This window comes from Rattus norvegicus, chromosome X, assembly GCF_036323735.1.
Source record: "Rattus norvegicus strain BN/NHsdMcwi chromosome X, GRCr8, whole genome shotgun sequence".
Classification (NCBI taxonomy): domain Eukaryota; kingdom Metazoa; phylum Chordata; class Mammalia; order Rodentia; family Muridae; genus Rattus; species Rattus norvegicus.
This window is the reverse complement of record NC_086039.1, coordinates 51632603-51646567: the sequence shown is the minus strand read 5'-3', so window position 1 is coordinate 51646567 and position 13965 is coordinate 51632603. Positions and strand designations below refer to the sequence as shown.

At 34.7% G+C, this 13965-nt stretch overlaps 1 protein-coding gene across 11 annotated transcripts in view; it reads right to left on the bottom strand.

Annotated features, from left to right (window-relative positions):
• Dmd (dystrophin) overlaps positions 1–13965 on the bottom strand; it is a 2367748-nt gene that overhangs the window by 1791278 nt on the left and 562505 nt on the right. For all 11 annotated transcript variants that reach the window (XM_063279795.1, XM_063279798.1, XM_063279800.1 and 8 more), the window contains 2 exons: positions 13653–13745; positions 7497–7669 (listed from right to left, as the gene is read on the bottom strand). In XM_063279795.1, coding sequence (XP_063135865.1) covers positions 7497–7669; positions 13653–13745 — 266 coding nt within the window. The remainder of the gene's footprint in view (positions 1–7496; positions 7670–13652; positions 13746–13965) is intronic.

Below are 13965 nucleotides of genomic sequence, written 5' to 3'. Positions count from 1 at the left end.
ACCTAATGTGTCCTAGTGAGGGTCTCAAATGTATACTAGCCTGTTTCTAAACTCAGTTTGTCTTTCATTTAACACCCCCAGAGTACTAACCATAGTATTCTTATGGAGGAAGTTAGGAATGAACTACTGTAATATCCACATCAGTATGTGCAATATAGTGATGGGGCAAAGGACTAGTTATATGTTTCTCAGTACCCATAGTTTCCTAAATTAGTCTGTCCTATGGAGGAGGATAGGGATGAAGTAGTGTGCTCTCCAACTCAGTCTGACCTACTAAGGATGCTTGGATAGAGTTAGTGTCTCTCTATCAGAATCCATGTTGCCCTAATCTCTATTTGTCCTACAGAAGAGGTTAATTATCATAATCTGCACATCAGTCTGTTCTGTGAAAGTGAAATTATAGGGGACAGTGTTTGTTGCTCAAAGGCCATGTCATTCTGACTTTAATCTCTCCTCTGTAGGAGGTTAGAACTGAAGTACTGCACACAAGTTCAATTTGTTCTATTAAGGTATCTTAGCTGATAAATGTTTCTCTTTATCAGCATCTGGGAATTCCTATACTTCATTTGTATTATGGATAAGATTAGTATTTTATTAATGTTCACTAGACCTTATTGTGTCCCACAGAAAAGTCTTTGATGGAGTTAGTGTCTCTCTCTAAATATCCATATAATCTTTACCTTTATCTGTTCTAAAAATGAAGTTAGGAATGAGCTAGCATTTTCTCTTCCTCCCAAGTATGTATGTCCTATGATGGAATATTTTAGGGAGCTAGTGTCTCAGAATTCATGTTGTCTATAGCTCAATATTTTCTACACACAAGATTAGGAGAGAATTATTCTGCTCTCCAGGTTAGTCTATTGTACAAGGATGCTTGGGGAAAGCTAGTGTCTGTCTGTTACAATTAATGACATCCTAAAATGATCTCTACTAAATGGCAGAAGAGGAGTGAACTAGTGTGAAGTCAAACTCAGTCTATCCTACAACAGAGAACTGGTCGAAACTAATCCATGTTTTTCAGAATACATGTTGTCCTAACTTGCTTATCTGATGGAACCTGTGAGTAGTGTTCTCTAATTTCCATCTGAGTATATTCTACAGAGGAAGCTTGTGGAAACCTAGTGTCTGCCTCTCACAATCCATTTCATTCTATCTGTGATATGTTCTAATTAGGAGAATAAGAGTGAACTAGTGTACTTTCCATAGAGGGAGCTACTGCCTGTCTCTCAAGGTCCATGCCCTCCCAACATTTACCTCTCCTACAGATAAGTTAGAAATGAAGTAGGGTCCACTCTACCTGTTAATTTTAAGGACAATATGTGTTGGGAAATAGTGTCTGTCTCTCAGATGCCATGTTGTTGTTCCCTTGATTTATTGAGTGTATGAAGATTTAAATGAACTAGCATGGTCCCCACCTTGTTCTGGCCTTTTAAGGATTCTGGCATGAAGCTAGTGATTGCTCAATAGAAGCTGATTTTCCAACCTTATATTTCATATAGATTATACTTGGGAGAGACCTAGTAGGCTCTCCATCTCAGTCTAACCAGTGGAGAAAGCTTGGAGAGATCTAGTTCTGTATCTCAGTATCCATGTCATCCAATTCTTGATATGTACTATGGATGAGGTTCAGTAATGATGCCTGGGATATAAGTGAAAACTGGTGCTAAGTAGAAGTACAAGCATATGCAAATGCAAATCAGTCTTCTTTGGTTCCACTGACCACCCTTTCAATTGGCTATGATTAGCCATCTCATGAACTTGGTTGAGAGAATCAAAGAGATTTGGCAAGTTTCCAATAGTGCTTCTTACTGTCATTTTCACTTTGTGAATGGGGCCTATGTTATCCAAGATTAATTCAAATCACCACTGGCCAGATCTTCAAATATTCTTGATAATAAAAGGAACATGATTATGTCTCACCATATTCAGAAAAATAAAAATAAAACAAATATCTCGTGTCAACCACAGTGTCTAGAAATTTTCCTCAATCTCTTCATGTTCCCCATGAGATTGCAGTAGAAGAAACTCAGTGCTTAATTTCTGATCTCAAACTTTTAGATGCAAAGACTCTTGGAACTCCTAAACCATGAAAATGCCCCTGGAAACAGTGTACATTCCAGTATATAATGAGGGCAGTGAAATTGTATTTATAGGTGATCCCTGTGATATAACCTGCCAAGGGTTCTTTGGGTAGTTTTCTTTCCTATTTACTTCACCTTGTAAGGGCAAGATTTTCTCAACTGTTTTTTTTAAACTATACTCAGTAGGAATTATATTACTACAGCTGTTAGGGAGACTTTTGAAGCTGAAATGGGAGACTAGGTGTTAGAGAGATTCCCTGATATGCAGACACTGAGAGAGGTCATGGCTGTGCAATAAAGGTGGCAAAATGATAAAATGGATGGCTTCTCTTTCACCCTCCTGATTCAAGATAAAAGCCTGACACCTCAAAACAAAATCTTGTTGTCTCTTGTTCCTGCTAGCAAGCTCATGGACTGACTCTATAAGTTCAAGTCTAGATTTGCACATGTCAACAACATTTGCTAGTCAATTAACCATCCTATCTGGTCTCTCTTAAATTAGGGGAAGCAACCTATCTAGAGAATTTGCAATCCCAACCCTTGGGATGAGATTGGGATTTTTAAATTTCTGAGTCTCTCCTCTGATTTGCACAAGGTCATTTACACTGTGTTCCTGCTGCAAATATGTCTTCTACATGCCCAGTAAACACCTTCCTTTGGTTGCTGACTCTGTTTGCTGTATTTACTATATATTGTGCTTGAATTTTTTCTTGCCTTTTAACTCATTAACTGGAAACAGAACAAACCTAATCAAAGCCCATAGATTTTTACCATTTTCTGTATCAAAACTAAATTATAAACATATATGAAATTCTCAAAGAATAGATAAAATAAAATAATTTTTTAAAAAATCAGTTACTTCAATAGTTGTTACATATGCATATGTGTATACATATATACAAAGACACTTCTAAGTCCAATAATATGATATTATTTGTACTTATCAAATTACACATACACACATGTTTTCAAGGCTGACTATTTGGTATTGAATAATCAATTTCTGTGCTCCTCCCTAGGGAAGATTGGTATCCTTGCTCATAGCATTTGTTAGTTGCCTATAGTTCTTTGTCTAGGATGAAACCTCTGAGGGCTTACTTCCTTTCGTGTTAGCAGGACTATTGGTATCCTCCTTCTTCAGGTCATGTTTAGGCCATGAATTTGAAAGAAGGAAGGATACATGAGAGGGTTTTGAAGGAGGAAAGAAACAGTAGAAGTGATGTAATAATATTAATCTAAAATAATGAAAATTAGTTCTTAAATGTTTCATGCTGTGACTTTGAAAAATATCTTCACTGTCATGGAATGCCTTAAAATATGCACCTTTAAAATTTTTGCTAATCACGATGTATTTTTTCAAATGCTCACAACTAAAATTATTCTTCAAACTGGCTTCTCGAAATCCCTTTAGGGATATATTGACCTTTTCTTTTTCCCCAGTATGAGTTAGTCTGTAAATATATCTCTGGGAATTAGACATTGTCTTTATTCCTTTTGGAAATTTCATCCTCTGAAAAAGCAGAATGGAGCAATAAAAAAACAAAAATTATCCAGCAAAAAGTACTGGCAGAATTAGACTGAAGAGATTGTTTGGAGTTTAAGAAATGCTTGCTCCTTTTTCAGAGGACCTAAAGTCCATTCCCTGTACCTGTGTTGAGTAGCTCACAACTACTTGTAACTAAAACTCTCAAAGGATCCAATGTCCTCTTCTGGTTTCTGCAGGCATCTACACATATAGCACGTAAAATCTGACAGATACAAACAAATACACATAAGTAAAAAGTATAAGAATAAAGCATATTATGTCACATATATTTATACAATATATGAGAAAACCCACTATTAATTATATAAGTCTATCTATCTATCTATCTATCTATCTATCTATCTATCTATCTATCTATCTATCACTCTATGTATTACCTAGAAGATAATGCCACTAAGCATTCTCTGAAGTTCACTTAGGTCCTTATGTAGTTTTAACCATAAGCCTTTCTAAAGTACTTTTTGGGTAACAATTTTATATTTAGTTCTATTTGTAAATTATTGTATATAATCTCTAATCAGTTAATTCCAATAGTCTATTGATAACATGTGTTATAAAGATATCAAGTCCATTCAGAAAAAAGATAAAGACTTTCACTCAGATCACTGAGATCAGCACATAAGTAGTTATGTAGCTATGTTCTAAATATACTTAGGATTTCAATTCTTGGGGGAAACTGTCAGGTAACTAGATAGATATTAACAGGCTAAAATAACAATTTGTGCTCAGAATTTACAGGGATGGCTTTCAGGACCAACAATTAACTAACTCCTAGAAAGGCCCTTTGTTAGTGTTTTATACTCCCTTCCAGTCATCAAGTTTCTAGAAATTTCCAACTGGACTAATTTATCCTGAGTAAACTATATAAAGGATATTTTTCTGAGGAAATCCTCCCAAAGTCCTTTAGGAAAATCAACATAAAAATAATTAAATGGCTATTTTCTAAGTGTATTTAGGATTTCACTTCTTGGGGGTGACTATCGGGTAATGAGATATATATTAACAGGCTTAAATATTAGTAAGAATGGACCATCCCTCATAATCAGAAGCATATGAATGCAGAAACTGAGATCTCATGGCTTTGGTTAATGAATTGAATTTGGATCTGAATCTACCTTTGCCCTTGGTTGGGAAATGACTTTCTATACTGCCAAGAAGATTAAAATCCCATTATCTTGTTTGGCCTTTCTGATATACAAGAAAGATAAGTCTTTGCCTTTCCTTTAGGAAGAATCAATTCAGATGGCTCTGCCAATAGCTTTAGCAAGATGATGTACTTCAGAAGAAAAACTATCTATTCTAGAAATTTTACGAAAGAGTATAATGCTTACCTCATAAATATAGGTTGGCATAATTTTCATTTTGGCCAATTTTGATTCTTACTCCTCTAAAATTTGCCTTATAAAGTGATCTCACTGACCATTGTTGATTCTCAGGCCATGAAATTCTTTACCTCCACAAATTGCCTGTTTGAGTACTGCCCATTTTTACCTTCATGTGTACCTCATTTTATTCTACAATAAATTCACCCCAAAAGGAGAAATCAGAAACATAATTTATAACTTTTTCTTACATCACATCCTATGGCAGAAAAAAGAAATTAGCATGAAATCTTAATTGCAGATTTAAAGGTATTACAATTTAATGTTCTAATTTCATGCACATTTCTTAACAGTTATCAAATGTTTTCTATAAAATTGGAACCTGGCCTCCTTTCAACTTTGCCATAGTGGACATTTTGTTTTTACACAAACCTTTTTTTTAATTTCGAAGGTTTCTGTGCTCTATATTAAGCACATTCCTTTGTTCTATATAGCTTAGTCACTCAATTATTGAAACCAGGGCACTGAATGACATTCCTCAGAGTGGCAATGACAATTGCCTTAGAACAGAAAGTCCAACAATGATTTTTTCTTTAGATAAACAGTATTAACATCTGTCAGAGACAAAGAGACAGATGATTCATGAAACTGCATTAAGCAACTGTGAGGAACATCTTGAAAACTAAACATGCAATGTATAAACACACAGTTATTGATGGCTCATTTAGTACCATGAGGAAGAATACCTAAATGCAGATGCCCTGTGGCAGAGAAAGTCTGTGTCAAGGAGAGGACAATCTAGATGTTTCCCTGTATTACTTACAAATATATTCAGAAATCATAACAATGATAATAAGCAACTATGGTGCGTGAACATGCTTCCAGGAGTGAACTGTCCCACATGTAAAGAAAATATTATAGAACCAAGAAGGAGCACATAACCTCATCCTCAATATTTTTGATTATCTGCAAATGTGTACATCAAGAACAAGATCAATATTTGTTCAAGTCCTTCATGTGAAGCATGTGGCTGCATAAATGAGCACAAACTTGTGAGGCAGAATCAATAGCTCTATCCTTTCTTACTTCATTGTACCAAAGATGAGAATTTTTTCTTTTGTTGTACTTATGAGAACCAGTGTGTTTACTTTGTTAAGTGCACAGACTGGGGCCAGTCAGCCTTCTTTCTATAATCAAGTTTGCTAAGGTGCTCACCTGGAAACCCAGTCTGGCTGGGGCTAATTAAGCCCAGCTGAAGCATGACACTTGACAAAGATGCTTACTTTGAGTTTGCCCTTCAGGTTAGCCTTCCCACAAGGAAAATTTACATTCTGAGCATCTCTGGAGGCAAGAGTGGTATAAAGAAATAGTACACTTGGTAAAAAGAGAAGGGAAAAGTGAAAAGATAAATGTAAGTGAAAAATGATAACCCCTGCCTTGAGATTCAAGGAAGATTAAGTCCAGTGGCATTTATAAAAATAAAATTAGACAATACATTTGGCTGAAAAGAGACATAGTTAATAAAAAGATTAAAGCAGATGTTTTCTGGAAGAAATATGACTTGATATGTCATATGCACAGTGGTGATTAGATTATACATATAAATGTATTTGTATAATATATTTTATATATAATTTTAAATACATATGCATCTTTCACACAAGGTTTTGATTTCAGTTAAGCTATTATAAATTAATTTATTAAACAACATTATCTAAGAAAAGTAAACAATTATTTCAGCATCATATGAACTAAAACCTTGTCTGATGTATAGTAAAAGCTGTTCAGTTCAGTATCATGCACTGTTCTTTCTATGGATGTCCAGAGATAAGCTATTCCTTGATTCCCAGAAATGGCTGTGCTTTTGTACAGCAACTATTTCTTTGATGCTCTGAAAACTGAGTTATAGAACACACTATAACCTTCCTTTTCTCATGGTTTCTAAAATGTTTGTGGACTGTTTTAATCTTGATTAAAAAAATTCCAAGACATTGTAATGTTTGCTATGTAAGCTTCTGTTTCATATGACATATGTCTTATTGTATATTATTTATCTGAGGATGGTGATCTTACTAAAACTACTTAGATAAAATTTTGAACAACCTTTAGCTCTATAGTCTAGGCCCAAATTGTTAAATTTTTCTATTAAAACTAATCCTTACAAGCAAAGTTATGAAATTATCTGGCTGTTAGAAGTCTCAGTATAAAATGGGGCCATTTCTATTCCTCCTTCAATCAGAGCCAGGTATAACTTAAAAATTAGAAAAACCGTGATTATGGTGTTTAAAACATGTAACCCCATTACTCTGAAGACTGAGGCGAGAGAACTGTAAATTTTAAGTCTACCCTACCTAGAGAGACCCTGTCTCAAATAAACAAGCAAATACTTAAAAGCATGTGTAGTCTATTTCGATGAATACTTAGATTGGTATTGTTAGCACCATGTTGCCTAATAGAGTGTCCACAGTACAATAAAATATATCATCAAAAATATATCATCGGTGTCTAAATGAATGATTAAAAATTTAAATCTCAAAATAAATGTACCTGTGACTATGGATGAGAGCATTCAAAGCCAACCCATCAGACCAGCTGGAGGTGAAGTTGAGGACATTAACCTGTGGATAATTACGTGTTGACTCTCGAACCCAGCTCAGAAGGATCTTTTCACTGTTGGTTTGCTGCAATCCAGCCATGATAGTTTTCATCACATTTTTTACCTAAATGGTAAAAAATACTTTAGTAAGAAAACGAATTCCCAAAACAAGTATTCTCCATATTTTAATAAGAATGTGCTTAGATTTCAGGGAAAAATGGAGGGAATATTGGGGCCAATAAGTGATTAGAAGCAATATATTTTATGGACTCAGAATTGACTCTAATTGGTTAGGAATCATCCCTAGACTAAACTACTTTTTGAGAATTGACTGTACTAAACTACTATTTTGAGACTTTCATTTTTTTCTACATTCCAATAAGCCAAAAATGAGAGGGCACAAAATATTAGACTTATTCTTACTGAATAATATGTTAAAATACCAATGTTAAAATATCAATGTTTACAAATAGGAAAAGCAGGCTTAGTAAGAAAATGTTTATAATAAAAATTTCTTCAGTGGGTTTTATTTGTTCATGTTTATGTGTCCATGCACACACATGTATCAGTAATTATGATAAAAATCTAAGTTATCAGTTTGGGAATAGGGGGCTGGAATGAGCAAAGTGAAGAAAAAATAATGTAATTCTAGTTAAATTAAAATTTTTGAAGAAATGTTTGTTTACGAAGCACATTTTTGTCCCTTTGCTATTAACTTGCTTTATGAAATTCAGCAAATTTCTTAACCTTTTAAACAGTAGATTTTTTATCTGCACAAAAATTGCCACCACAGTAATCCAAAATACAGTAAAATTAATATAACACAGACTCATTTGATAACGTAGACGAATGCACAATTCGTTTTTTAACTATGCTAGCTAATTTTATGTCAATTTGACACAAGCAAAGTCATCTGAGTGGAGACAATCTCAATGCAGAAATGTCTCCATAAGATGCATCTGTAGGTAAAAGCCTCAAAGGCAGGTTTCTAACTTAGTGACTGATTTGAATTGGCCCAGACCATTATGGGGAGCCCAACCCTGAGCTAGTGGTCTAGGGTTCTAAAGGAAAGCAAGATGAGCAAGCCATGGTGAACAAGCCAGGAAGCAATACCCCTTCATAACCTCCTCATTACTCCCTGCCTCCAGATTCCTGTCCTTTTTGAGTTCCTGTCCTTACTTCCTTTGATGATGACCAGTAACATAGCAATGTAAGCCAAATAAATCATTTGATCTCCAAGTTACTTTGGTCATGGTGTTTAATTACACATACATAAAATGTTTGCTTGCCTAAAATTTTAAAAGTCAAGTTAACAATGTGTAAAAATGATTACATATACCTAACTTCTATAAATATGAGTCTTAGGTTTTCTGTCATTAAGTTCTTTCAGCACAATTACTCCCAGGTTTGAGTAGGTACAAGTTATTGAGTTTCAAAATTTCACTCCTCTGAGTACTCTGATATAAATGTACATTCTAAACATTTTTATAAATTTCAGGAATGCATTGATATTTCATTTCAGATACTTTTTTCCTACGGAATCTATTAAATAACTACTCTGTTTCTTTAAAAGCTAATATTATGAGATACTTGAAGCAATATGCAAGTAAATGTGATTAATGTTTATCTACATGCTTTCTTTAGGGAAAATATAAGGTACATGTATCCAAAAATTTGATGTGTTGGTATATATTATATCATCATGCATCAATGTATATTATAAATATGAAGTTTTGTTTCAGATACTTTTATTCTTAATAAAAAGAATAACAAACGATTTTTCAGTAAATACATATTTTAACATCTCATATTAGTCAGCATTTTATAAATTGTTGGTTGAATGCAAATTGTGGAATATAATACTAAATCTGATTTTTAAACACTTATACACTTAGAGATGATATTTGTTGATATGGTGATAGTGTACAGATATGAAATCTGTGCATATGTATTGTACAATATGTTGATAGCCCATTCCCTTTCTTAGGGATAGATTGTCCAAATTTGTAATCCTTTTCTGACTTGATTTATCTACCCAGTTACTCTGTGAATAAATAGGTCAAATAGTTATATACAGCATATGATATTTTATAGTATATTCTAAAATTATCACTTGCACAACCTACAGTTATAGCCATGGGAAGAATTGCTTTACTTGCTAAAGTGGGGTTGAAATCAATGAATAATGTTATATTGGTGATGATGGATTTTCTCTGATCAGGCAGCCCTCCAATAATGAATTGGATTCATTTGTGAAATGCTTGACCAGACTGCCCTCTATGTACATAATGTTTAAGGACAACACAGTATTTAATCCAAAATGCTTTAAGCATCATTATGTGTCTAATTCAGCTTATCAGCTTCAGCCTCATTGGCACTGCTTCTACTTGAGCAAAATGTTGCTGAGAAAAAAAGAAAGGGTAATATATAAATCACTGTTTCTCCCTTTCCTACATTAAAATTATTGTCAGGAAATCATTGAGATGGCTAGACAGGTGAACCAGAAAGCAGAAAATGTCTTGTCTTCAAGGTTTACAGTGGCAATGAGAGAAATTATCAAATATGAGACAAATATGTGTATATTTATTAATTTGAATATAATTATGACCATGAAAGGCTAGGAGTGTAGCTGATTGTTTGGAAATATTTTTAGTGTGTGCAAGATCCTGAGTCTCAGCTTTAACAGTGAAAAATAGGTCAGGGAGAAATGATGTAGTTAGCTAACTAGGCAAATAATTTTATAATTTACATACAGCTGTACCAGCAAAGACTCCTCTATAAGGAAGGGTTTGTTATTAGCTGTTATCAGAAAGAGTCCAGCTATTAGTCTCTTCTGAAACTATCTGAATTTCAGAGCTCTGTCACCAAAGGTCACAGATTTTCTAAAGTCACACATATCTCATGGCTGATGAAAAGAAACACTACAAACTACTAGGTATTTGAACCTCAATTGGGTCACTGTTGCACCAGGTTCACCTTGGTGTTAAATAAGGCCTCTTAGATTCTCTGTCACTGTGAGTCTGTAGCCCTTGTGCTTTCTTCCTCTGTCCTTCTCTGGATTTCAGTCTCCAAAGCAACACATAATAAACATGTGGTCAGCATAGATTTGCCCTCAAAAGCAAATTCCCAGAATGCACTGGTAGTCAGGCAATGCAGAAATGGAAAAACACTTCCTTTTCTGCTGAGGCACAGTGAAAGAAATGGCTTATGTAGTTTGACAGGACTTTCAGCAGCCCAAAATATGCATGGCATTCTCTGGTAAGGGGATGTTGTGCAAATGAAAAATAATAAAGAAATAATGATTTTCATGTGAATCCTACCAAAAATTGAGAATTTTCCATTAGAGGACGGAACCTCAGTTGATACCATACTAGTGTTAAGAATCTTTAGTTTTCTCTCTAGGTGTTCCTAAGGCTGAGTTGACATCCCTAAAATGTTGACCTTAATCTGATAGTAGGAAGAAAAGCTGCTAAAGGAGTAATGATGAGTATTGAGCGAAATGATTCCTTTTGAATTAAATAGTTTTAATAAAAGGGTATCAGTAAGCTAAGAGAGAGGGGGGAGAGGAAGGGAAAGAGGGGGAGAGAGAGAGAGAGAGAGAGAGAGAGAGAGAGCCATAAAAATAATTTAAGTACACAAGTGGAAAGTAGCCCTCTATAAGAATGTCTTAGATTAGAAGAAAGCAAATAAGGACATTTATTTCTGGATATAAAAAACCTCTGCTCAAAAAAAATCTTCTCCCCATGATATCAATACCCCACACACACAAATAAGCACTGATACTTAAAACAAAATGAAGGATCAGAAATGCTAGTACTAACAATAAACCTTGTAAGTGGAAAATGAGTTGCAAAGGAACTAGAAGAGATAAGAATGGATGGCAGCATAGGAAAGATAAATTCAATGACAAACACAATTGTAAAAGTCTTGTGGAGATCTGTGGATGCTTGCTTTGTCCTCCTTGCTTTGTCAGAACTGGTGTCTGCAATACAAACTGGGTCATTCCACAGTCTGTTACTAGATCACTAGAAATACAGCAATGATTGCAGCCATTCCACCAAGCACTCCTGATGTCAGTTGTGGTCCTGCGTGCCTGATTTCATTTTTACAGTGTTTCAGCGTTAGCTCTACAAACAATTGGTTGTACAAAACTATTCTTCCTTTAAGATACTTTGGAAAGTAGTGAGTAGTATAATTAAGTCACTGGTGACAGGCAGGGTATGTTGCCATATCACTGCTTTGATTGTTACCACTGCTGTATGAAAATGGCTGGAAACACTATGGCTTTGATTCATGTTAGCACATTTGCCCTCTCTTCTCTCTATGCTTGAACTCGTGTAAAACAAAAATATATCAGGTCAATGGGATTATTATTATGGAAGCTAAGTTGAGTAGGTACACCACTGGTCCCTCCACAAGTAATACCAGGTAATATTACCATACTAACTAAAAGTCAACTCAAGGAAGTAAAATAATAGTGGCAATAGGGAGGCACACCAATATTATAATAAAGAAAGAAGTTACACAGAGAAAAATGATTACTAAAAGATCGCATTGGAAAGACATATCCAAAAATGGCAAATATATACTCAGAAATGTTTTCATGGTCCTCTAAGACTGGAATAGTAACTTAGACTGATTTTAAAGGCACACACATTTCTCTTCAAGGTAGCATAAAAGTGCTAAAATTGGCCCCTTGTGAAAAGAGAAAGAGAGAGAGAGAGAGAGAGAGAGAGAGAGAGAGAGAGAGAGAGGCATATCTCATATGTCTTCAAATTTGCAAAGTATTTGAACACATAAAGCAATCCTTATCAGTGATATGATGTTCCTGTAGTAAAAATGGTATTGTACCCTATTTTAACAAAAGCTATTTTCTCATTTAATCCTGATAAAAAATATCGACATGTGCACTCATTTTTCATTTGATAAAAAGGACTATGGCCCGAAAAGGTATGGCATTATATCTAATGTCGTTAAGATAGTAAATAGGTAAGTATCTACGTCTGTCTCATTCAGCTTCCTGTTGGACCTCTTGGAGGGCAGCTCCTGTCTGTAAGCACATCATGGCATCATTAATGGTATTAGGCCTTGGAGCCTTATACCCAACCAATGGAATGACGTCTAGGACCCCTCTGGTTGAATGAAGCAGGAGGATGACCCCATAGGAAGACCAACATTCTCAACTAACCTGGACCCCTGAGATCTCTCAGACACTGAGACACCAACCAGGCAGCATACCTTAGCTGTAACGAGGCCCCTGGCATATATACAGCAGAGGACTACCTTATCTGGCCTCAGTGAGAGAAGATGCACCTAACCCTCGAGAAATTTGAAGTCCCATCTGTGTGGGGAGGCCTGCGGTGTGGGGTTGGGTGCAGTGGGTTGAGGTTGCCTGTGGGTTGTGGGGGTGGGACATCCTCTTGGAAATAGGGGATGAGTAAGTATAGGTGGACAGACTGGGAGGGAGATAACAGTTGGACTGTAAAAATGACTAAAGATAATTAAAAATTAATTAATTAAAAAGATAGTAACTAGGTCTGTTTAAATTTAAATTTGTGTTGCAATGATTTTACATATTTGTACTGTTTTTACTGAAGGACAGAATCTTTGATTTGTTTTACTTCTGTGATTGAGAAAAAATGTAATTTCAAAATCCGACTAACTCTGTAGCTGGAATACTCATATAAATATTTCCATCCTACTAATATTTCATTGTTATAGGTGTATATTTCGAATATACAAGTTTGATAAAAGATTACTCTTTGACACTGGTGTTTTAAAGGAGAGGTAATTTTCTTATAAAATTCTATACATCATGAAATGCACATACTTTGTTATAACTTTTAGATATAGATGAGATTTCTTTCTTTTTATTGCCATACTTACACAATGAGAGAATTGCAGCAATATTCCTACAAATACACCAGAAAATATTAATACTAATTCTTAATAGCTAACATTATATAGCGTGCAAATTTAAAAATCAGTCCTATGAAGATGGTTAGCTAAGTTAATGATATTGCTGTTTATTTTGCAGGTCAAAGATTGAAATGAAAGAAAGGATTAGCAACATGCTTCACAAAAAGGCAATGACAGAGTATATTTACCTGCCAGTGGAGGATTATATTCCAGATCAAACCAAGAGTGAGTTTATGATTTCCATCCACTATGTCAGTGCTTCCTATATTTACTAAATCAACCTGATTTTTGTGTAAGAAGAGAAAAAAATTGATTAATGGATAGAAAATAACTAATTGTAAATGAAGCAATATGTGAAAGCATTGTATTTACCTATTCTTGCAGTCAAACAACAGTACAGATTTTCAAAAAATAATATAAAATTTAAACTAAATGCATTTTTAAGTTCATTTTCCATATTAAACCAGTACCTAGGAACTAGGAAATGAAAGTATTAGCATA